General features: G+C 35.4%; 1 protein-coding gene across 1 annotated transcript in view; it reads right to left on the bottom strand.

The window, feature by feature from the left end:
- PTPRD (protein tyrosine phosphatase receptor type D) overlaps nt 1–27,144 on the bottom strand; it is a 367,736-nt gene that overhangs the window by 31,752 nt on the left and 308,840 nt on the right. Inside the window, exons 24-26 of the mRNA XM_067316504.1 lie at nt 20,020–20,195; nt 7,231–7,350; nt 6,574–6,728 (exon numbers count right to left, since the gene is read on the bottom strand). Of these exons, the coding sequence (XP_067172605.1) occupies nt 6,574–6,728; nt 7,231–7,350; nt 20,020–20,195 (451 nt within the window). The remainder of the gene's footprint in view (nt 1–6,573; nt 6,729–7,230; nt 7,351–20,019; nt 20,196–27,144) is intronic.

Raw genomic sequence — 27,144 nt, forward strand, 5'->3', positions numbered from 1 at the left:
AAGGGGAAAATAACTTATGTTACAATTACATTCACTAAGAATAAAGCATCTTAAACTGGGTTACCAGCTACCTCTCTACCTAATACACTCCTTTAAGAAAGGAATCTAAGAACAGCCTGTGCCTGCAACCCTTCGCTTTTTATGTGTGAACTAAGCCTGTGAGAAAAAAGTTGTCTTCCTAAGATATATGGTGACTTACTGCTAAAAGCTGGAGGAGAAATATACATACAGTGTGTTTGTATATGGACTTTACCCAATATAGTCTGATATGCAGTAGCATCCCAATGGCTACTGAAAGAGGAAGTGGGGGGAAGCACAGAAAGTTTAGAATATTTGGGGTGTTAAAATATTTGTGATATAAACATGCTTTTACTACCTTTTCCTCTTCAGAGCTTTCAGCTATCCAGGGGGTGGGGTAAGATCCTGAGCTGTTCTCAGGGTAGGGAGAAGGAAGGGATGAGGAAGCTTTTATCATTTTTCGATCTTCTCTGAGAGATTTCTGAATATGTATGGGATGGGAGGTATTTTCCCCCCAGCATGAAAAAGGGTAGGCAGTCATCAGAAACCTACTCTTCACCAGGATTAGAAATTAAGCACTTGTGTGGCACGTGGCAATAGCAGTAGTGAGGCTAAAAAGATATAGGGGCGAAGTGAAACAATCCCTGTATCTCATTCTTGGGGAATTCTGACCTTGAACAAAACTTAGATAAGTATTCTGCTTTAAGGTATACAAGGCCATACTGCACTTTGTTAATTTTTGAAAATTAAACTGCGCTAAATGGTTGTGTTAGTACGTTAAGACAGGGAGTTACTTAAAACAGTCCCTTGTATTTTTCCAAACAATCCAAGTATTTCTGTTTGCAATACCAGTATTTTCAGTAAACACCAAAACTTCACAAAGTTAAGTGTCTTAAGGATATGCCCTATGATGCTGATATTAAAAAGAAAAAGGTATTGAAACATGTGGGATTGCACTTACATGTTAAGCTTTTATGTAGTGTTACTGAAGCAACTACTAAAGTATCTGTGATGTTTTAAACATAGTGGTATAAAGCTCCAAACATCCTCCAGTGCTATTTTATTGTGATCTGATTAGCACCTGTTTGTCTGTACTAATCCAACTTCAAACAAAAACGTGTGCTTTCTCCACTGTCATTAGACCACATGTTACAGCCTCACCAATGCAGACTCCTAGGGTTTAAGCCTGCATTTTTTTTTTCAGTTAAAGAAAACCTTTTTTCTAGAACAGCTCTGCAAATTAAGGCAAGTCATGTGGAGACAGCAGCTGTGCTGTGGTATTACTGAACTACTGCGCAAAGGGACTGAAAGGATACAGGCTTAAAACATAACAATCTGTAACTGAAAAAGCATCTACCCGTGCCAAGCATTTCTACCACCACTGAAAAAAGTTTCAGACAAGTTACTCCTAATGAGCCACATTGAGACTTGAACACACATGACAAAAGGTATCTACAAACAAGATGGGATTGCCAGATTTCTTTTGTCCTATTAGTTCTTGCTGGGTCCAGCCTTACCTTTGAGTTAGCTGCTTTCCTCCACTATTTTCACTGTCCAAATCTCACACTGAAATAATGATACCGCTGGCTTTGACAGAATGTAACTCAAGCAAAGATCATAGAATATTGCAGTTTATTAAGAACATATGCCTAATTTAATTTCTGACTGATTTGGGCTTTGCTAAATTATCTTTCCTCTCTGTGAATGTAAATAAAAGAGTATAGATTTTTTCCTTGAAAGAAGAGCACAGTGGCATTATGCATTTATACTACCACTACACATTATTTAATGCAGGTAGTCCTACCAGCATAACTGATATTCTAAATACGAAATCTGCATTTAGATTAGGCCTTGATGTTAATTTGGGTGCTTCTACCTAATCTTTTCAGCAATGACCTATGTATTCTCCTTAAAACAAAATGTAGTTTTAATTATCTTTTAATTATCTTTTCCTCTTAAAAATCTACTACCTTTTCTGCGTAAGCAAAAGCCTTGACTGTTACATATGACTTTTTTCAATGTTTTTGACATCTGTATTAGATTCAAATTCAACATTACACAGGCAGTCAAACTGTTAATTATCAAAATATAGATGTGCGAATGACATGCAAAGATGTCTCTTGCATGGACAATAATTACAAATAACTAATGAGGCTATCATATATGCTAATCATATATTTTTGCATTTCTTTTTGCTCTCATTACACAAAACTTCTTATCAAGAGTTGCACTTCCATTTGTTAGACCTGTATTTATCAGAACACATGTTTTGTTAAGTCAAGTAATTTTGAATGGTAATTTTTATTTTGTATTTACAGCTAATTTCATCATTTAAGACTTTTTACTGGACACCGTTCTATAAAGAAAATGCATTCAAATGTTTACAGTGTGAGTCTTCAGCTGTTACCTGTCTTTACCTCAGATTTTCTCCACTAATAAACACACTGTAAATTATTAAATAAATTATTCAGACATACAACTAGTATTTCCTAGGAACAGGATATTAAACTGGTTTATCAGTCACTGAGGCATTGATTCAAACAGGTCTTGGCTCACATTCTTGAAGTGAATCTTCAACTACAGGATGTATAGCCACATCCTCAAACAAAAAAAGCTGGAAAAATCTGTTAATCTCTTAAAATAAAGAAGCAGTGGACTGAAAGATAACTGTAGGTCAATATTACGGTGGATATGAAGAACAGGGTAAGGAAAAGCTTGGAATAAAACCTTTCAGTTACAAAACCCACATATAAAAACAGAATAAATACTGTGTTACTCTCCAAGGGTCAAAATGTAGATATGTGGGCCTGTTATTTATTCCTTATTCAAGCAGGCTGCTTTTACTCAGAGTTGACCTGAGTCAAAAGCGAAAAGAAGCTCAGCTGTTGAGCAATAAGAAACTCTGAATTAAATTCACAGACGTTTTATGAAAAAGTAAGTCTTCTCTGTTTTTAGTTGCCCAATAGCTTTTATTTTCAATTTTTCTGTGTTAAAAGCTCTGCAGGAAAATACTTCCACAGCTTCTTCCTAGCTACTATTTCTTTTTACCAAACGTATTTTGAAAGGTAAAAACCCCTGAATTTATACTTCTATAATATGTCATTATTATGTTTTCCTGAGCTCTGGCAGTTTGTTAGGTACTGAAGGAAACATAAAGTAAGGTATTATTGCTGTCACAAATGTCTTATATTCTCCTATGTATTCCACATTCCTAATGGGTAGTAAACTCAGATTATTCCTTCTGTTGTCATCAGTGCGACATCTTGGAAAAGCACTTCGTGGTATAGGCAAAGCATACAAGATTTGGCCTTGTGCTATATTGACTTGCTCTGGTGGGGGAAGTTTGGAATATTTTTAATATTTGAATGATGGTAGTAGATAAGCTTTAATGAAAAGAGGAGGACCTGAACACAAAATGGGAGACTTTGATAGATAAGATCTAGAAAAAAGGAAAATAGGGATGTTTAAATGGCTGCAGAGACAGAAAGAAATGAAAACTGAGAGGTTTGTCAAGAACTGAAAAACTATCTCAACAGGGAAGGGTGACTACTGGAATGTGCCTGGAAGGCAGTGAAAGGTAATGAATGACAAAAAATGGCAGAAGAATGCTGCTGTTAGAATGACAAACTTTCTTCAGAAAAATGTTCCTAAATACTTAGGAACACATTTCATACTGAAAATATCATGTAGAACAAAGAAAATAAAAGGTAGAACCACAAAGCCGTAGTTGGAACTATGGTACATGGTTCAGCAATATGGTAAAAACCAGTGCAATGTGTGTGAAGAACTGCAGGACAGAACTGTGGAAGTGAAGGACAGAAACAGAATACAACTAGAGGAAACCACAGAATAAAGAGCACTTCAGACACAGGGGTGAGCAAATTGAAAAATGTAGAGATTACTAAGAATGAGAGGCAAAGGAAAGAATGGAATGGAGAAATTTACAAAGTGAGCCATAGAGAAGAGGGTAAATAAAAATCTGAAAGCAGATTGTAAGAAAAAAATGAAAGCATGTGATACTTGCTTATTGTTTAACCATAAGATGAAAATTTTGCTCAGAGTGAACTGAAATGTTTGGGCACCTTCTGTACTTTTATTCCAAACTAAAAGGGAATGTTTTTCATGCATTTGAATTAATGCATATCTATTAGTCTAGAAAAAAGGAGCTGTGCTGATGCTTTGCCAGTGTCCTTCTTCTATTTTTTACTTTTTTTACCAATTTAGTAATGTCAAATCCAAAAAGACGAAGGAGTACAGATCTCAACATACAATGTTCCTATAATGTGCCTGAAAAACAAAAGCTGAAAGGAGACACCCTCATTAACACTACCAGTGTAAGAAAGGCTTTAGCAAACTCTTCCTGGTGATCTGTTAAGTAGACAGTCAGCACATTAATACTGGCAAATTAACAAGTACATTCATAAACTTTGGACTCACTGCAGCACTGGCTGCTACATGCCCAACCACAGTAAAATTTTTAAAGGAGTACAGAGTTATGATGCAAATTTGCAAGTAAACTGGTTTCATTATTTCTTCTCCTCATAGACAAATTGTTGACAATGGGATTTAAAAGGCTGGCTGGGAAAATGGAATATGTGGAAGTCTGCTTTGTAATGGATGGATTGTTTGAAATGTCTAAATTCTTTACGTCTCAAGAAGCCATATATAAGGCAAAGAGCTTCAACAAATTTACTAGCAGGTTATACATATTGTAGAATATGGGTAAAGAAATTAATATGAAATTGGGAAAAAAAATCTCTTAAGAAGCATGGAATCACACTAACTAAACCTGATTACCATTTTCACTGAAATTTGCATGCAGAACCAATGACAAAGAGAAAAGAATGACCTTGCAATCCATCAATACCACTGAATGACAATGAGTTTTGTATTTTATTTCATCTTTCCCAGTGACTTGCTGTGTGACTCTTAACAATTTAATTTGTCTATTTTTGCTTTGAGAGAATTAAGGTAATTATACCAGCTTATCAACCTTCCCGGAATGGTCTGAGGAGTCATTTCTCTGATTAATTTTGCTTTTAATTTTGGGCATTACATCTTTGTTGCCGAGCACCTTTGGAGATATGCTATATATGTATCAAGCTGACAAAATTATAGCATCATATACTGCCATTCTATATTAAAAGATACTGAAATATTTCTAAGAACTCATAATTACAGGTACAAGAACATCCAGCAAACTGTAGAAAAAGTATCTATATTATTACTGATAATTATTCCACCTTCCTAATCCTGGTGCTTCAATATACATTAAATGTCTATCTTCTGTGTTCTCTAATATCTTCTGAACAGTCTGTGCCTTTCAGCATTTAACTCCTGCTTATTTTATTTTCCTGTTGATTTTCTTTACCTGTCCTATTTACAAGAGCTTCTTTTTATCACTTTAGAAAAGTTCACATAACTGGCTTCTGTGGCTGGCCAGAACTGAGGAGGAGGGGGACTGGTATACTATAATCCTCATGGTTCCTATTCCTCAATTAGTGGCTGACAAAAACAAGGCTGTTTTTTCAAATATGTTTAGCATTTGTATTGTCAGTGAACAGGGAAAAGCCCTTAGCCTTACTGATTAAGTATCCCAAAATGAAGTCCACAAAAATCAGTGGTCTTACCAATTTCCTTTGAAAGGGGCAGCACAGAAAGCTATGTAAGCTATAGCAACATAGTTCTGAAAGGAAGGGATGGTGGGGGGGGTCCCACCGATTTCTACCAGAATAGGCAGATATGCGCTGGTGCTGTTCTTACCAGTGTGGTTTGCTCCTCTCCAGGTTTTTCAAAAAATTCTCGTCTTTTCCTCATTATTTTCCTCATTCTCAGAAGCTTAATAATAAAAGGAGCTGCTGTTGTTCTCTCTGGGGTTTATTAATTCTGCTCTTGTGATGCCCAGAGAAGTTTGCTAGATACAGCATGAAGCACTCATTTCTCAGGAATAGAGCTTAGCCTGTTACCTGGGTATCTCTTTTGCAATTCCACCTCTCCACAGTCTTAAACTTAAGGTTTAACCTTGAATATGGATTGAAGTTTCTACCTACTGCCAGTAAAAGTTCCCATTTATCTTTCTTAAATTTCATGCTCTTTACTTTAATGAACAATATAAAAATATTTCAAAGATATTTTATTACTCAAAACACAATTTATTCAATGTGCACACTCTTAAAACAGAATCCTCTTCCTTTTTCATGAAGGCTTCTGAATGTCATAGATAAATCTATGTGCTCCTTGACGACCAGTGTCATCCTCTCTCCTTGCAGACCTTTAGATATTCTAAAATGAATTCCTTTTGCACAGACCAAAGGAAAAATATTGAGTCCATCCAACTTGGCAGTGCCATAGTGAGGTCCCTAGTTTGCAAAGCAACCATCTTTCTTTCTGACCTACTCAAAAGCCAGAGACATAAAGTCTCTTTGATGGCACAACCACAGTGAAATCTCATTACAGCAGAAGCTCCAAACTCTGAAAGAAGACATTGTTTTTGTCCGCTAAGATAATCTTAATGTAAGATAGTTTTATATGCTTTGAAAGAAATTCTGGGCTTACCTGCAATGTACAACCATAGGTCCAGCATCAGGTGGGTTACAGGTTTTGACTCGCCGCAGGAAAGCTAAGAACGGTGTAGGGTGTTCGGGAACACCGTGGTCAGGCCAGGCAGTGAACTGAAATTGCCTCACTTCCCTTTTCTCACTTGAACCATTCTGTGAAATTAAAAAAACTTCATGAAACAACTGTGATTTGATGTAATATTGACACTTTTGAATGAAATGACGAAAGAAGCATATAAACCAGAAAGAATACTTAAACCACATTGGAACCACAAAGAAACTCAGCTCTGGCTGTTGGGGGAAATACTTCTTATATTCTAAATTGCAGGTTTTATAGTTCAAATAGCATAAGGACTTTAGCTATATTGCACAGTAATGCATCACAACAAGTGCCAGTGCCCCAGCTAATTTTTCATTTTTAAAAATACACTCTGATAGCAGAAAAACTGTTTCGTTCTTCAGTGCTGCCAGCAGGATCAAGATTTAAGTAAATCCCTAATAGACCTGATTTCATAAAAAACAGCCTTATGTTGAAAAGAGAAAGAGAGAGAAAAAGAACGAAAGAGAGAGAAAGAGAGAGGAAAGAAGGGGAGGAAGGAGGAAGAAAGCATGCAAAGAAGCAAGGAAGAAGGAAAAAAGAAAGAAAATGACGTACCTTGTAAAGTGCAAATGTACGAACACAGTATGTTGCCAATTCAACAGTGTCTAAGAGGGTCACTTGGATTAGCCCGTAAGTTTCTGTGCCTCTGCTTGGCCAGTACTGATCACACTTCACCTGCAGTGAAAAAAAAAGTAATTATTTCATATATTAATACTATTATTTGTTACAAACCTGAATGAATATCACTGCAGGCTTTTAAAGTACCTGGAGCTATGATATTCAACAAAGTTCCAATACAAGCACACAACACAAGAAATTTATTTTACTATCCACACAGATGGCTTTCATGACTGTAGCCCTACAAGATCTTATTCTATAAGAGATAATTGTAAATTCAGTGGGCAGACAGTCAGAAAATGCCCATAAGTATCTATAGCTAAAGAAAAATGAATTTATACCAGATAAAGATATGACCCAAGCCTGCAGTAACTCCTCTTTTACATTCCAGAATTTAATAACAACACTAATCCAGTAATGCTTGATATACAAGTTTTTGAATATTTGTCATATTTCATCTATTTTGAACATTTCGCATTAGTCTTAGACCATAGAAGCTGGTGTTCTGATGCTAATAGGAACCACACTTAGTATGTATAGAAATATGTCTCAGTGAAACATTGAATTTATTTGGTAAGAAATAATTTTAGTAAACAGATAAATCAAATAGCACCAGAAACTACCAAGTGTATTGTGAGAATATATAATTTCCTTCTCAGTTCAATGTTATGAAACATATAGGGAAATTGTGTTCACAGGCATTTAAAAAACATGGTTTGATAGGGAGAGTTCATCAAATTTTAAAAGACACAGGACATTTATTTCAGAGAAATCTCCATTTCAAAACACTGCTGTTTAGAATATTAACAAGCTGAAATAATTCTGTAAAAGATGCACAATAGAACCATATGTTTATCATCTTTTCTGAGGCTTGATAATTTGTTTCAGTTAAAGATAGTATTTAAGATTAAAACTGCTATGAAAAAGGAATGCTGATCCCCTAAAACAATCATATAGGATGGTATAAAGTAGTATAGGGATTGAATAATTGAAAAGTTTTTTACTTTCAGTGAATGATGTGCAGAACTGAGACAGGCAGTTTCACATGACTGTTGAGGATATAAATTTTTATCCATTAGCCTTGCATGCAGTACAGAAGAGTAGTCTAAGCCCAGTAAGAATATACTGCATTTGTTTAATAAATGTCTTCAGTAGTCACTACAAGCCAGACTCACATCAAGTTCAGTAAGAAAAGATCAAGCCATAAGAAGCAATGAAAGCAAAATACTGCATGGTATTTCTGATTAAAAAAAAAAAGAATTATGCTAATCCTAGAGAAAAACTGATGATTATCCCCAAATGGTAAATTAAGAAATGCATCTTTCAAATTCACGTGTTCTTCAGGCTTCTCACTCTGCACACTACTTATGAAAAAGACTTAGCACACTTTCAAACTCCCAGTTACAAAGAGCTTTTGCTTGCAAAACTTTTCATTTAAGGATCACAGGATAGAGGTCACTAACGGGTCACAAATTGCAGTCTAAGAACTCGTAATCTGGATATGCAGCAGAAAAAACTCTGACCACTGAAGTTGGTGAAAAATGGTCTGTAGATGCAAAAAACTTGAAACGTTTTATAGTAAATGATAGCTTAAGTAAGAAGAGACAAAGTAACAAGATATTTGTTGATATTTGATTTGTTCCACAATCTTTTAAAAATGAGTATTAATAGAGCATAATACCCTCTTATTAACAGGAATTAGGTAATTCCTGGTGCCATTTTCTGAAATACTGAAGGAATAAATATTTGTGGTAATTCATGAATATCAGTGACTTATTTGCTAGATTCCCAAAGCTGAAAGAAATCACTGTGGCCTTCCACAAATTAAACAAAAAGGTACATTTTCAATTGAGTTAGTTTAATATAGCTCTATTAAATCTAGTTTCACTATATCATCAATATAGACATATTATAACTTGATTAGCTGTACTTTTGCCAAACAAATTGTGGTTTAGTCATCTTATATATTTTTTCATGGAAAATTTTGATACATAAAAGCTGTAGTTTGTAATCTTAGCAACGACAGTTTTAGTATAAACCTCTGACTAAACCTGTTTGGGTGTGAATAACTTTAAAAAAGATGAATAAAATTTTAAATAACACTTAATGCTACTTTTAATAAAATGAATACAAGAAATGAATGTCTTGATGTGCCTTTGCACACCTGAACACGTATATCTCCTCTTTGCTCTGCAGAGAGCTCCCACTTATAATTCATATACCTGTAGAAGCAGTGACAGCTTCCAGAAAGCTTTAAAAATCGGCCAGCTTTCTCACTGAAAATACTTGATAAAAACAGCTTCTGAGTGTAAAAGAGAAATTCAAGTTCAACATAAAAAACCCCCAAATAATGGAAATTTAGAAGTTAATAGGTTAACAGCATTTTTGAAAATACTTTTTTATTTTTATTTTTTCTCATACTCTCAGAGGACTTTTTGGCACCCTTTAATGCTATAAACAATCAGTGATAATTTTGCAAGATGTTTATTCTCCAAGCCTAGATATTTTCTAACATAATTCCATCTTAAACACTACTGGAGATGTAGAAGAGAGATACTGGAAGTATAGTAATCTAATGTTAAACATATACTCAAATTTAGAAGCCTGTAGAAAATTGTTCCCTTGGGAACTGGGAGAAAATTAATGTGTATGCTCTTTTCTTTTAGGTGTAGATTTTGCTTTTTCATTTATTAGTTTGTTTAACAGAAACTCCAACCATTTTACAGTTATTCTAAAATATTTTTTGTGAGGGCAAGTTGATGCAGAGGCTAGCTGCTGGAAGCTGGCATTAACTGTTCCAAAATAAATACAATTTCTAGTCTAGTGCATTTGTTATTTGAAATTGGAAACTGATGAAAATAAGTAGCAAATTTTTAGACAGCAAAAATTATTTTGGATTGATGTGGATTTGACTTTCTGGAAGAGCATATGAAGTATAAGTCAATGGAAATACATCTTTTATTCCTCTTGCCTCTTGATTTTTCTCAGAACAAGAGTTCTTCTTCAAAGATGTGCCCTTACCTGCCTCCTACACTTTTGCACTCTGTGATCATAAACCTTACATTCCCAATACTCCTAACAATTTAGAGTTCAATTTATCTTTGTGAGAGATCAGAATGAGGTTTTCCATTGGACTTCATCACCAGAGAATCAAATAAAATACCTCAGTTGCTGATATACTGTTTTCCTGAGAGAAAGTTCATGTCAAATGTTTTATTCAAAAATTTGGGAATGAACTATCCCAGCTTGCAGCACTTAAAGTTTATTTTTCAGAGGATTCATATGTTGTTGTTTTTTTTTAAATTAAAAAATTCCCAAACCTCTTGAGTCATCCAGAATTCAACACCAAATGTCAACATGTCAGTTTTGAAAATGTTTTCCCCGTTTTTTGCTTTAGCTCTTTGGTCTGTGCTTAGCTTGCTTGTAGAAAGGGCAATTTATTCCTCACCCATGTATGTTACTTGGAAAATTGACAATTTTAATCTGTTAAGGCATGATGATGATAAAGTGCTTCCTCCTCCAGAAACACAGATTACAGAGTTTATTTATTTACAGAGTTAGTTCATAATATGCCTTTTGTGGATTCCATGGTCATCAGCCTCTTATCCACCAATTCCCATTCCCAAGTGCTGATCTTTTTCTCTACAAACTATACTCACATTTACCCCATGAAAGCTTTGCTGTCCCCCTAACATGCATAAAGAAAACAGCTTTCACCAGCAATTCTCTAATGTTTGCTCGCCTGTCATTAAAGATGGCAAGATGAATGAAACAAATACATCAGCAAGAAAGTACTCACTGTTGATTTCCAAGTGTGCTTTTTAAAGACAAACTCAATTACAAGTAATGACAAGCCTACCACTTAATTCTGCTTTCACTGTTTCAGGATGATAGGTTGCATATTGCCAAAACCACTACTTCTGAGATGAGATTAGCTCTCAAAGGACTAGTAAATGTATTATGAAATCTCCTAAGGACCTTAGTAATAGCTGTAACTAGAAGACATAAATAATGATAGACACATTCTTTTAGCCTGAGTACCCTCTGCCCCTTGAACATAAACACATTTTCTCTCACTACAATTCTTCCACACAGACCATCCAAATCCTTGCTTTTCATGGAATTATGAGCATTCACTGAAAGTAAAGCTGTAAGAAAATGTAAATGTTTTATTCTTCATTAAAAATGAGAAGCCTGCGACCATTTCAGACTTGAGGAGTTTAAATATCTACAGAGTTCCTAAGAGTATTCATGGATATTCACACTTCAACAAGTCACAGACACTACAGAGAGTGCTGCCTTGCATCAACAGAGCTGAAAGAAGCGTATTTCCATATGAACATAAGCATACAAAAAATTCCTGACATTCAAGGGTAAAGAAATAATTTTCCAGTATAAAATTCTATCATTCAGGCTGAAAACCTCCTTCAGCTTATTCTTAACACGTAAGCCAGCTGTTCCAGCCCATCTGAGTTTATAAGGACAGAATGCAGTTCAGGAAAGAAACAGAAAATGGATAATAGGCAGATTCATATGATACATCCATTGCAGTAAGAGTAACATATAAATTATGCTAAATCTAGAATAAAAAATAACAACACTATATAACAAACTTCTTGCTTTCATTTTCTTCACAGTAATATTCTTTTACAGAGAAGAATTCTATAAGAGATTTTCAGATGGTCTTGCTTCAGAAAGAAGGCATTTCTAAAATGATGCTGAATTATATGAATAACTGTACTATAATTATATATATATATATAAATATATATATATATATATATATAAACTATTGCCAGTTGTTTTTGAGGGAAGCTCTGCCTGAAACCCTAAAAGGACCAGCTTGATGCCTTACACCACTGAGGTGATGTTCTGTCTTCAAGCAGTTGCTACTCTGAAGTCATTTTCCTTTTCACAACAATGCCTTGCCCTCTAAAGACTGGGCTGATTTGAGTCTCAAGATCATAGTACCTGACTTTAGTACATGAGATTGTAATGCAATAATTTTAATATAAGAAACACATATCTGAGGCTATATTGGAATAAGATTTGGCTTTGTTGTAAGTGTAAATGACAGATTAAAAATATAAAATCCTATTCAGAGAGTAAAGGTGAAGATGTCATGTTAGAATCCTATAGGTTGTATCATCATTTGAAGTTCATCTAAACAAAGTATTCTTAGTTTAAAAACGGGGTAAGAAATAGGCCCTTCTGCAGTGCAATAAAATTCTATTTATGGTCTTAGTTACAGTAATCTTGAAATAGAAGTTCAAAACAGGATTCAGAAATAACATAAATGAACTTCAAGCTAATCAACTTAAAACAAACTTTAGTCCTGTAGTAAGTCTGCAAATCAAGCCTCGTTACATCCTTACTTTTTGAAATCTCTGAGATATGATTAGTAGGCTAACAGTTAATATAGAAAGATAATTGATAACCTCAAAACTATTTCCATTCCAATCCTTAAGACTGAGTGTGGCACGGTTATTAAAACAAAAGGAAACTGATATTAAAAGGAATCTTGGGCATATTTGAAATGCATTCTCTATCTTGACTTTCATTATCATCATTATCTATACAAGCCGAGAATAGTTCAAAACTATGATGCCAGCATCAATGAAAGATGCCCTTTCTGAACTCTTCCTAACAGCAGGGAAGGCAGGGTCTTGGTGAACTGCTGTAATAAGTTAATTTTGAAGGATGAGTCTGTCAAACAGTTAAGTACAGCAAGACTTTCCAGAAAGGTTTATACGAATGGAAGAGAGGGGAAGAGTGAACGGGCTGACTACCTCTGTCTCACCCTCTCCCTGTATTCAAGGCTGATCACTATGTGCAGCCAAATAATTCTTCCACTGAATGAGATGTCACATAACAGCATGAAAAACAGGTTGAACAACTTGTCCTACTGTTCTTGTGCTCTAGCTCTAATGGAGATTATCTTCTGTGCATACGAGAGAGCTATCTCTTTTAGCTGACATGAATATTATGCATGAATCAGTGTTATAAAACAATCAAAAGGGTAAAATATCAGAGCAAGATCCTGTTATTCCCCATTAGGGTTCACCTGAAAGCCAGAAATGAATAGATGAAACAGCATGGAAAGTAGTTTGTTAGAGAACAGAATAACATTATGTGGCCTTACAAGGTTTCATTTTGGATTTTGCATTTTGAATGGTGTTTTCAGTTGGAGTGGGTTTTCTACCACCAGTTTAAAGCATGAATAAAACTCTTTCAACACCACAAATGTATATCATGCAGTTCTGTTGATATTGACTGGGAAGACCACCTAGAAAAATAGTCTTTTATCAACATTTGGCTATGTCTTGAAACTGATGGAGAATATTCTCTAGGAGATATCTCTATCTCTGATAAAGAATATTCCACAGAGAATATTCTGCTTCACAGACACCTTTTTGTAGAGGTTTTTCTTATGAAATTTTCTGAAGCAATTTTTCTGATGTATTTTTTACCACAAATGAGAACTGGTCTTAGGTCTTTCAAAAGAATCTTCCAAACAAGTAAATTTGGTGCTATTTTTCCTAAAAAGTTCTATATTAATTTACTGACCCCTTCAAGCCTGAAATTCTTGAATAACTACCCTCACTGTAGTCATAAAGTGCAGTACTAAAAAGAATGAGAATCAATCATTATGTTTTGAAAACAAATATGAAGAATTTCCAGTTTTGAAAGGAAAGTTTTTAACTCAAAATGATAATGACCATACTCTACATGTGGCATAGTTTCTCTTTTCTGAATTAAGAGAATAATTATATGAGGTAGTGCTGTATCTTTCACCAGAAGTTTAAAAAAATAAACAAGGCAAACAAAGACAAATTATGGAGTTACAATACAGTTTTGATTAAACCACTTGCTACATACATGCCTCAGAAAAACCTTATTTTCTACAAAACTGTAAGTTTATCCTCACAGCAAAGAGAAACCACATCATTTATGGGTACATAAACATGAAACAAAAACTAGACGGAACCTTGAAAAATATCTGTGGCAAAACCAGGTATTGCTGTGTCATTTCTAGCAAGACACCAGCCTAAACAGTTGAAAGCTTACAGTGGAAGAGGCTGCATGAAACAGCCTGTGAGTTAGCTCCATTCATGACCCTTATATTTAGGAAGTTTTTTCAACAGTTTAACATAAATCGCTTCTGCAGCAAAGCTGATTTCTTCCTCTAAGATCCCCATAGGCAGGGAAAGCAGTTGAGTGCCATGATCTTTTTAACAGCCTTTCACATGCTGGAAGACTATTATGTTTCTGTTTACTCTCTTAAATATAAAACAAATCCAATTCTTTCTGACTTTCCCCATACATCATTTCTCTAACCTCTGATCATTATTGTTCTCTTCTAGCTTCTCTATAACTTACCAACATCTTTTCACAGAGGGCATTTATTCTGTATGATCACAAGCTCCAAATGCATGTAAGCAAAGCTGATTTTGGTCTGGAATAGCCAGACATGGCATACCAAAACCTACTTTCAGCCATATGCAGTTCTGGCATTTCTTTTCACACAAAATTAACCCTGCTTATAATAAAGCATTCGCACAGTTTTTCTTTTTCTTTTTTTTCTTCCTGGATAACGTAACAGTCTGAGTTTTAGCTGAGGTACCCTGGCATAGCCATAACATGGCCAGAAAAAGGGACTGCACTTTACTGGTGAGTGTAGTCTGTGTCAGTATAGACTTAGGATGAGATTCTAACAGTGGCATTATATGAACTAGACACTTAGGACTGACTGCATTTTAATGAAGGTTGAGCACTTTCCTGCCCTTGTGCCTTTGAGAATTCTTCCATGATGAACAGCCACATGGGTGAGTTTTACAATTGTGACAAGGTAAACTAGTGTCACCACCAACTCTAACTCTTACAACGATGTAATAATTCTTGGACTGTAGCCAGCGCATTCTGTTACAGAGAAAAAAACAGTACAAACCTACACATTTTTATTTTAGTTTTCGTAAATCTGGATAACACATGGTCTACATGTGTTCAGAATTTTTTTTAATTTTTGACCAGCTCAGTTCTCTCATTAGTTCTCATCCTGGCTCATATCTTAACATGCCGAGAGCATTAAAAAATTGAAATAAAAATCATATAGTATGTTATGGATACAGAAATTACTGGTTTAACATAAAAATTAGGGAATAAACAAAGGTAAAACTGCACATTTATCTCTTCTTTCGTAAAACAATACAATTAACAGGAAAGAATGCCATGTCCAACATATGCCTTATCTTGCTAACATGTCTGCTAGGAGAGCTGCTAACTTACTTCTTACCAGATAAAGACACACACATTTTTCTAGTTGCTGCAGTAAGTAGATGTAATTTTATGTTTTTCTGTATTTAAATAAAGATTTCACAACTTTTCCAAAACCATTTTTACATACCTATGCTGTCCAATACAAAATATCAGTGCCGTTTTTATTCACTTATCATTGATGTTTTGTCTAAATACAGTGGAATACAGGTGCACTTGGGAGTATAGTACAATTCATCTGTGATGAATTGTTAAGTGCACATATTGATGACTTTTGTATTCATAATAGTGAAGATGTCTTATTGTCACTTATTTTGGATCCAGTATTTTGACAGGGAATATCTCCAGTGCTACCTGTCAAAATATACTTAGGATGAAAGATATGAAATAAGTTGCTGAAGTCCTGTATAACAAATGAAAAACTGTCTTAATCACAACTGTATAAAACTCTGTTGCCAGGTTTATATTTGTCTGAAAGACCTCCGTGCATTTCAGACAGGCAAGAAAACAACGTGCTTAGATTTCTTTGCTGTGGACTTAGCACTGTGCACATTCTGTTGCTTTGTATTAACCAGGTTAACCTACTCTGCTGTCAACTAATGAAGATTCATAAAACTTGTTAGCAATTTGTGCTTTTGGAGCAGAAGAATTTAAGGTTCTTCCCAGACTTGCCTTTATGTTTTTAGTTCTTGTAGCAAGATTTATCATCATTGGTGACCAGCAGTTTGTTTCAAAGGTATTCTTACTAAGCACTACCAAGGTACAATTATACTTTACACCATGCATATTCAAATGTTTTTTGCTCTTTGTACTACTTGAATCTGAAAAAAGCTTTCCTGATTTAATTTAATATGCCTCGCTCATTTCAAAAAATTGAGACGGGGTACATGACTTTCTTACTGTGATTGTATCTACCTCCCCTTTTCCCACAGAAAAGTCAGGATGACATACATCTCAGGATGTTCCAGTTGCAAGAAGTGCAACTTTGACATAGCAAGATTCAATGTTTAAATTTTTATACTTTCTTGGCATACAATATAGATGATGATTTCCATTTTCTGACAGTCAAATGACTGTCCAAATCAGGAATTCAGAACACCACAAATACAGTATCCTCCTTTATTCATTTAGCCACTAGCAAATAGGACCAATGCTGATAGTATCAATATGAAAATATTTCCTCATCAATACAGAAGTTTAAAATCTGGTCCTCATTGAAGAAATTGCTAGGGTCACTATATTGCCATTTACCTCTAATCTGATTTTTTGGCTTTTTTTTGACAGAAGATTCTAATTATATTCACTATGTTGGAGAGGTCCCATCACAGAAAATATTACCAATAAGGATGAGGACAGAATACGTATTTAATATCAGTTCCAAAACAATACAGTGAAGTGTATTTGCAACAAGCAATTACATAGCAAAGAAATAAAGGATTAAACTGTCTTTCAAGTGATTGAACCACAACAGTACCCTACGCTGAAACAGGGCGGCAGGAAGGAGTAACTAGTACAATAGTGTCTTTACTATGAAGTGAGTTTCTTTATCTTCATCTGATCACTTTGCTCTGTTTGGCAAAAAAAACGGACCATATTATAAAGTAATCAAGTTCTCAGAATGTTCAATTAATTAAGAGAATCTAAAAAAGAAAATGGAAAATTTGGACTGCTGGAGGAGGAAAAGAAGAGAAAGGGAGAGGGGAAAGAGAGGTATCATACTTCAGCCTTAATGCTATCTGTAAATGTAAATGTAAAATATTGTCTTATAGCTTTCTACACTGTCACACACAAATGCTTTTCTTAATCTCTGATTTCCGACCTTTTATGCTGACCTTTTATTTCATTTAGATTAATCACATGCATGTGACGAGTACGTTATCAACACTGTTCCATGCACTGCTAATGTGAAAAATCCTTTTTAATACAAATTATATGTGTGATAGCTGAATGATCTGACTGACTTTCTCTGTCCTGTCTGGCTTGGGTCAGGTGAGATTCAGGTGATGATATTTCAAACAAAAATAATAAAGTGTGAAAGGTTATAAGTGAAAGAGCTTCTCTTTTACCGAAGCTTCCTTATAGGCAAACAAATGAGAAACATATAAACTTTAACATCTCTGTTTGATGTACTCAGCTGTAAGCTGAAGTTAGTCAGACATCTAACACATGTTAATGAACCAACTCTGCTTTTGCAGATGCAATTAAAATCCTCATCTTTATCTATGCAGCCCAGGTTAAAAAGGCTGATACCAAGCTGCAGGACTAAACAACAAAAAAAGCAAGCTAAACAGAAATGATGACATGAAGATGGAAAGTAGATGAAGTCCCAGAGAGAAATGATTTTGCCTTGCAGCAGGAATAACGATTAGGCTGCCAAGACACAAAAGCAGTCAAAAAGGAATCAAAGGAACAAGAAAAACAAAATTACTGAAGATCTTCATCTCTATTAGAATAGACTTTGTATTTCATGTTTGAAATTTCACTTGGTCTCCCACTATAAGAATGTGCTATATAAAAATGGTGTCTTAAGAAAAAATAACAATAAGATCTTGCCATCATATTCTTTTCCCGCATAGGGATTCCCACTATAGCTTAACATCAATACTATTAATTACATTATCTGGAGCTACTGTATTAGGAAGAGAAGAGGTAACCTGTATGTCATCTGCAGAGTTGCAGACTCCATTTAAATTAGATCGGAGCTGGATTATGTACTGGATACATGGTCTGTTATACACTAGATTCGAGTGCACAAAACTCAGTTCATCTATGAACAAAGAATGAGCTAAATTATGCACAAAGAAATACACAAACATAAGCACTGACTACACAGACACTCCATTGACTAGATTTTCCGGTTTCTCATTACACTCAAGGCCTGTACTGTCACTGCATGCTAATCACTTGTGGAGTTGATTACTATTCTGATCAGTGCTTTTTAGGGTACAGTCAGCAAAGGGTAGAGTTATTTTGAAACTTCATTTAGCAATTAGTGAAGAGAAGGGGTAGAATTTCATTTAGTTACATCAAAACATCTTTCTTGACTGTTTCTAGGCTGTTTGTGGCCTGCAGTATTAAGATAAACTCTCAAGTATTAAAGTAGTACACCTTCAGCAATGGACTGCTTATTAAGATCAGACTTTGGCTTAGCACTGATGCAATTTAGCAGCAACTTTATTATATAAAGAGCAATTAGTGAAGAAATCGGCAGAATTTCATTTGCTTAATTCAAAACAATTTTTGGTGCATAGACTAACCAAGGCCTGTAGTGTCAAGATAAAATGAAGCATTCTGATAAAATTACCCTCTGCAATGTATTATTAATTACTAACAGGTACGTACAGGCAGTAGTATTAATGTAGGTTGAATTTACATGCAAACAGTGATTCTATATTTAGACTGCTATACATTGCTTGAATGGCAAAAACTCACTCTGTTTTTAAGTGGTGAAATGGTAAGAGAATAAATAAAAACATATTCCAGTAAGCCTCCAGAAAGGAATCACTGCTGCCATGACATTCAACAAGCTGTGTGATCATTATAACTATATGAATGAAAAAACTACATTAAAAAATATCTATGCCAACACAACTCAGCATAGGGCCTTGTGGTTCCCAACTTATAGAGGCAAACACATTTGAACTGAATTCATTTTGAAATGGAAGTCATCCAAGAGTTGCTGAAGTATCAGTATTACCCCAGTTATCTCCATCAGATACTTTTCACTGATTTAAAAGCTTTCTTGGATGATAAATCTCCCCTCTTCCTCACTAGTCTCTCTCTTTCCCCTTTCTATCAGACCTTTTCTTGCTCCTCTCTATTTATGGTGTTTTCTGCCACATGTTGCTCAGTGACTTAGGTGCCTTTTGTTCTGCTAAGGGCTGTCCCCCACGGTCTTGCAGCCTGCCTTCCCTCGCAGCTCCGCACCCATCTCCCACGCTGCTGGGATGGTGTTTCCAGAGCCTCGGCAGCGGGACTTTGCCTGTTTTGTTCTCACATATATAAATCTGAAAACTGAAGGCTATTGACATACACTAACTTCCTTATAACAGGATGATACCTCATACCCTTCATACTGTGGAAGAACCAGCATTTTCAATCACCTCCTAATGTTTCTAATTAGCTGAAACAGCAAAAAAAAAAATCACTGTGGATCAAGAGATTTCAAGTTTCTCATACAGTGTATATACAAAAGCTACAAAATAAGTGGTATGACTGGGTAGCTTCACAGGTGAAACTAACATTTGCTGCATAAGTGATATTCATAGTATGGACAATTCTAACTAGTGGCAACTTTATTTAAAAAAAATCAGTTTATTTAAAAAAAATCAGTTCTTGCATATATGCTGGAGGCAGACAAACATCCTTTAAACAAACACAAATCTCACGTGAGTGATTAGGCATGGTATCATTAACATTGTATTGTGCTATATATTGACATGCTTTTCTTACCCTGGACCTCTCCTCTAGCTTTGTCATCATGACAACCGTTGCGCCCCGTTGTTCCCACATCATTCTCCAGAAGTCTCCAAAGGTTTCCGGCAGTGCCCCTTGTGTGGCAATATATGCATTCTGCTTTCTGTAACCGTCTATGTAGTTGGCATTGATATAGTCACTGCCAGGTATGCCTGCAAACAGAGAAGAATAAGTACACCGGACAGCATTTCTGAGCTGTCCTGTTGTAGAAGTGAGCATTGCACTGTCTGGATCATTTAATCAGTGGATTCTACATATAGTTAATAACTAATTAATATAAAAAAGGACGCTGTTAACTAGAAGAGGGGTGGTCATTCCCCAAGAGAGAAAGTTGCCCTGGAATCAAATTTAGATTAAAGCTTTTTTTAAAAAGACTTATTGAGAGATATTTTGTTGACTACAGCTACAAAATATGCCCATTTCCTTTTGCCAAAGCAGCAGTCAGTCAGTCAGTTTAACACTTGGAGAAACAAACGAACTGTGATACTGTGTTACCTCTTTCTTTTCCTTTTGCTAATCTAATCAACAATGTTTGCTGCATTCCTGCCAAATTAAAATTAAAAACAAACAAATAAGAGAATTGTCTTTTAAATTTCCTTAAATGAGAACGTTGCTAACAGGGTGATCTTCCCGTCAGATGCCCTGACTCATCTGTGTTTAACTGTCCTGTATAGCTCATTGCTTTTCTTTTAAATATAGGAAAAAGGGTTAAAGTTGCCAGACTATTATTATTATCGCTACATGCATTTTCCCCATAAATGGATTACAGTCTTGTTTCACCAGGAGCTTTATTTCAACAAAACACACTACGCAAGTCAGGTTAAGAAACAGCCACATCCGCAACAAGGCACGTGCATGAAATAAGTGCCTCTCTACGTCTGAACAAAAATTAAATCCCTGTGTAAAAAGGAGCCAGAATCCGAGACCTGCAGACATGTTGTGCTGAGAGTTGGACACAACACACCATCTGCCAAGTCTGAGGAGGACATACTGGCTGCTGTGAAGATCATGTTATTATTTTTAACTACTAAGGTGGCCGTGCTCACAGAAAAGAATAAATACTGACATAGAGGTCTCAGTCCCATCTCCACTGGACCCAGTGGTGCAGTGTCCAGCTTTAACTCAGGCTATGTATGCACTGGAAGATATATGTTTTAATATATTGATTTTTGCTTTTATTTTTTATTTGATTTTTTATATTATTTTTTATGGTTCCATCAACCATATTAAATGTCTGTGCTGATGGGATGGTGAAGCAGTGTTTCCCATGTTATTGCACTGTTGAACATTGAGGTGTTTCCTAAAAGATTTGGTTAAAAATTACAGAAATGTGCATCATAATTAAAAAATACAAAAGGTATGTTGAAGTAATTAACACAAATTACTTTTTCTTTGAGCAGAAATTAATGGTTTATATTTTCACAGCCAATCTGCTAGGCCCACGTCTATAACCCCAGGAGACGGCGAATATTCCACAAGCTGTTTCAGAAGAGTCTGGGTGATACTTAGTGTGCAGCTTTCTCTAAAGCTATGACTATTTCACTCTAAGAAGATTTCAGAAAAAAAAAAAAAGTTGAATTTCTTTGGGTGTGAACCACAATAAACTATTAAATATGTTTAAAGAGGTGTTTTTCAAGCTTTATGTCAGGAACTGAACCTCCAAATCTATTTTGATCTGTTATATCCCATTGCTGATCCCAAACTCAGGAATTATCAGTGCAGTGTCTAACTTGAAATCAGTGGCATAAATCTGAAAAACTCCTCCAAAATAATAAAAGAATTTGAATGCACAGTAGATGTACTTCCTTAACACTTTCTTTTTTTCCTGGCAACAATTTGAAGAGTTTTTCCCCTTCTTCTGGATAAGCTTCATGTTTCATTCCAGCAAACACTTAGCAATGAACAAGGCAGCTGTAACTGTGACACTAGTTAAGATTCAACGTAATCTTGAAAAGATTCAGATTACAGGATACTGTAGCTTAGTCTGGCATAAAAATTTGCCTTTATGCCCAAGAAAGCCTGATAGATTTTCTCATTTTATATGTGCAAATTATATTTAAACACAAATAGCATCTTGATTTGACTTTCTATATGAGTAAAAGAAAAATCTGACAAAATATTTCATGGAAGAAAAGAGTTTGTAAAGTCAGGGGCCCAAGAGAGGCAACAAATGGCACTCCTCAGGCAAGATGCATGGATGCACACAGGAAAGCTGGCCGACCATGATTAGAACTGATTGAAAGTCTCTTCGGCGGGGGGGGAGAGGGAAAGAAACATCTTTAAACCCACTCTGAGTTGCCGAAAAGCATATTTTCCTCCCATAAAAGGCAGAAATTGGAGTTCAGAAGCCTCACTCTTGTAGACTTGAAACTTTCTTCATGACACTTCTCATTGTGGAAATTGGAATTAATGACTTAGAAAATACAACTGCTAGGCACAATGCCATATTTTCTTCCCTTATCAAGATAATAAAACATTTTTGCATAAAACAGATGAGAAAGAAAAATGAAGCCAACATGAGAAATCTACACCAACTGGGTATTATTACCAAAGGAACTGAGAAAGCTGGTAAGAAATGTTTTCTGCATAAATTAGAATTACATTATGATGTCTGGTATCATACTTTGAAGCATATGTTATAAATAAAAGCCTGAGGAAAAAATGAAAGAGAAAAACAACGCTTTGTAAAGTGGTTAAATGATCTTCCGGGAAAGCTGTCCTCTGGAGCCGATAGTGCACAACTCAGCGTGAAAATTAAGCATGAGAAGCACTGCAAACAGTGCACTAAAGAATGTTCTTTACAAATCTTAGCAGCCTATGCTACCAGTACTTGATGTAAAAAAAATAAATCAGAAGTTTAAAATTGTAAATATTTTTAATGTTTATTAACTTGTATTAAATTTATTAATAGATCATATTAAAATACATAACTTCTAAACTAAATTACTTATAATTATTCAAAATAGAATGAAGAAAAGCTAATTCCCAGATTACATCTTCCTTGATCACAGATGCAAGTAAAAGAGAATTAGGGTTAGCAATTACAAATATTTGCAAAGGGAGTTTTTTCAAAGGTAGGCTAAAGTGGAAATTTCTACTCTATTTCTTCATTTTCCTTTTATCAAGAAAGAAAAAAATTCTTGTGTATTCTTAAACTAGAAAGTTCCTTTTACAAAGTAACTAGGCTTCATGGAGTATGAAAAAGATATGGTTAGGACATGGACAGGAAAGTCCACTCACCACAGGACATTAGCAACTACTAGTGACTTAAGTAATGCAGATCCAGGAAGAACTAATTGTTGCTCAGTACCTCTTACGGTAAGAAAATTTTGGTCACGGATTTGTCTCTAAAAAGGAGTTCCCCAGAAGCCAGCACTCTATAGGACTATATCCCCGCTGAACTAGGGGATTCACAACATTCAGCTCCATTGTCTCTCTCTTCCACAGTATCCGCTAGGTATTGCCTTTGTTCTCCATCCGTTCTCCTAGTCCCTTTCAGTATCATCCCTCTTTTTTTGTCTGAATCTCTCCATCACCCTTTTCATGCATGACCTCAGTTTCACATTCCTTTCAAAAATCTTTTTATATGCTATAATACCATTTTCCTGCTCTCATTTTCCATCTCGCACTGTGCCACCAGTATCAGCTATGTTCCCACAACACACATACTCAAATCCCTTCAAGGAAGGGGCTTATCACAGCAGGTCCAGTGAAATGTGTGTAGAATAAAAATAACACACACAAATACTGAACATTTGTAGTATCTACACTGACCAAAGTGAAACGATTATTAAAGGTAAATATATTTAAATATTAAAATGTCACTTTCTGGAATGACTTTTGTAGCCATAACCTCATTCTGAGCTGAGAAAGCTAAACAACCCTCTGTCAAGTCTAATAGCGCAAAAAACAATCAGATGACAACTAGTTTGACTGCAGTAGAAAGAAATCCTGCAAACCTTTGTTAGTTGCCATAGCTTGAAGGCATCATATCCACAAGCACAGCAGCAATTGCCATGATTACTTAAATTTGGGCATAATAGTCAAGAGAGGTCAGTTGTTCTGTAAAAACATGGGTCAAGAAAGGGACAAAGCAAGCAAATTCTGCCTTCAGTAATATTGATATGAATCTTGACTAACTCTATTGGCAAAAGTGGAGTTTACTTCAGATTTAGGATGGCATAACTGAAGGGTAAATTCAGAATAATCCACTTGGTATCGCTTCACTTTTACAAATTTCATCAATAGCAGAGACACATTTTCTGCACAAAAATTTAGCTAAAGACTGAGCCTCCAGATTGTAATTCTAACTATTTTCTAGTAGCCTTTTTAACTATGATGATGAATGACCAGAGTCTGCAATCTCCTTATTCTGCCAGACAGGAATTGAGCACAATGGGGGCAGTATTAGATGAGTAGCTGAGCATAAAAGACATCCCATTTTCAAATATCTCAAGAGAACAAAGCAGTCCAGATTTTACAGAGAGAGAAAAACAGTGAATGAGCGATGAAACAAAATTAGCCAATGCCACAATTTAAGAACAAAAGAATAAAAAAACCCACCCCTCTATAGCTACTGATTTATGGTGAGACTGTTCTCATGAACTGAAATGACAGTACAGCTTGCTGCAGCATACACAGGGATCCACACCACGCAGCTAATAATGCAGACCTCAGAATTACCCACTTGATTTCCTGAAGACAGTTATCTTCTTAAATAGCTTTAATTAGACTTCACGTTTTATTCACAGACTGAAATCAAATCATGAAATTGTTTCAAGCCTTTACAAAGGCTAAGTACTGTACAGCCTTTCTATTTAAAACAAATTAAACCATAAACCTTTGTTTCTGTGCTGCTTCCCTAAGAAATGTACTGTTACTTATAAAAAGAGTGTGAAGTAATAGAATTAAACTCTGTCATGCTTGTAAACAACTTGGGAAAATGTAATGATGAACGGAAAATGCTGACAAAGCTATGCTATTGGTTTAAATCAATGACTGGTATTTTTAACTATGTCAGAGCACAAATGAACCTAAGACAGCTACTGGATGACAGTAAAAAATGTCTATGAGAAAGCTGTTTGTAACATGAAATCTATATAGGTAAGGAGGTTACCAAACTCAAATGGTGTAAGCACAAACCTGTAACATACGAACTCGTTGAAAAAAGAAGCAGCACAAACTAACAAAGATATTTGTAATAATGACTATTGGTAAAATGAACAACTTGTACAAAGGCTGAGGAAAATGCAGTACATATCATGCTAACATAATGTAAGATGAGGAAAAAGAAAAGACAGAAGCAAAGCAATAGACTTGGGCTGTGTTAGTGCTACAAGGATGAGGGAGACAGATACCATGAAGCAAAACGCTGAATTAAAGTACGTTTTAGAAAGAAAAAGGGAATGTCACAAGGGAGTGGGCAGAAGACGGAGAATTAGGCAGGACAAAAAAGGATTGTGCAGAGAACAGAAGAGAAACAGTAGAAAGGAAAAAAAGGATGAAAAAATCTGAAACAGGTGAAATGTAGTGGTGGGGACTAGGAATTAGGGGCTTTAGGAGATCTGCAGGCAAGATGAAAAATGTGAAAGGAGAGTAGCAGAGAAGCAGGCCAGCAAACAGGAGGAGCTCTAATAAGCAAAACAAAAGCAAGGTATTTTTTGGGGGGGGGAGAGGTTTTGTTCTTTCTTTCTTTCTTTTTTTTTTTTTTTAGTGTTGGCTAGTCGTAAGGTAGGTGACAGAATGAAAGCAAAAGAAAGGACAGACTTGTTCAGTGCAGTCCCTCAGAGACACACATGAGAACAGCATGATGCCGGCACAGTGACAATACATTGTGATAACAGTATTTTGCAAGACAGTGCAAAGCAAATATTGAAATCCAACACGAAGACCTCATACTGTGATTATTTGATAACTGTCTGGAACTTGATTGATTGATAAAATGATTCTCCACCTCTTCAGGACTGAGAAACACTGAAGGTGTCTCTCAAAGGACTGTTTCATTGGATGCAAATGTTCATTTATGTGTCTAAATGATGCACTAAAAGGGTCACAGAGTACCTGTACTAATATGAACTGAAATGATTCCAGGTTAGACGATCCCTGTAGAAAACAGTTTCAATATGATTGTGTACAGTAAGCCATGGAGTGCCAAATCTTCATTCTCTGTTCAAGAACAAAGCCACTGGACATTTGCCAAAGCTTTCGAGGTGAATAGTATGAGTATGTATACAGGAAGAAGTCAGAATTATGCCAAGGGCAGCACAGAAGGACACTGTTTTTGCTGTTAAGTTATAACTATAATAGCATCCATAACTCATATACTCATCTTAATTTGGAGATTTTCAATGGTAAGTAGATCCATAGTCTGGGATTATTATACTCCTAAAGCTGGTCTTGGCATTGCTGCTGAAATAGCTACTATTAAGTCTACTCAAAATCATTCAGCTTGATCTTTCTGAAATTTGTTACCTCATCACTGCAATCATTGCTCTTTTTCAGGCACTCTAGGCTTGCAGATGGAAAGTGGCATAAAATTACTCTTAGCCTTTAATTTATATTTTGTTAACAGAATATAATATACCTGCAATACAAGAGAGTCCAAATAAGCTGTCTAGTTCATGACTGTTCAATAAGTGTCTAGGAATTTATTTTCACCAGAATACATTCTATATCTAAAGATCACGGACTACATACTGGATGCTGATTTACTGACAACTGGCAGCTCAGAAGTAAATAAGAATATTGGCAGCTTCTTGCCTTTTCTTCTTAAGATTTATATTGTAGTCAGAGACTTCTAGCTTTAGCTGCATTTTAAAGCCACTAACTTGCCCATCAGACAAATTACTGCTGAAACATGATAGATATTATTTATACTTTAATTTTTACATCACTTCTCTTAATCAAATCCATGTCACATAAGGCAGACTTTTAGTCTTGGATGTCTCCTGAAAGAACTGACAAGCCTTTTTTAAAATGCAGAATGTTTAATGATTTTTTTCCTAGTATTTTATTTATTCCCTTGAGGTTTAAAATCTGTAGATCTAGCTGTTGTAATTTGGTCTATTTCTTTTTTAACTAGTAAATTCTGACCTCAGAACC

The sequence above is a fragment of the Apteryx mantelli genome, chromosome Z, assembly GCF_036417845.1.
Source record: "Apteryx mantelli isolate bAptMan1 chromosome Z, bAptMan1.hap1, whole genome shotgun sequence".
In the NCBI taxonomy this organism is placed as follows: domain Eukaryota; kingdom Metazoa; phylum Chordata; class Aves; order Apterygiformes; family Apterygidae; genus Apteryx; species Apteryx mantelli.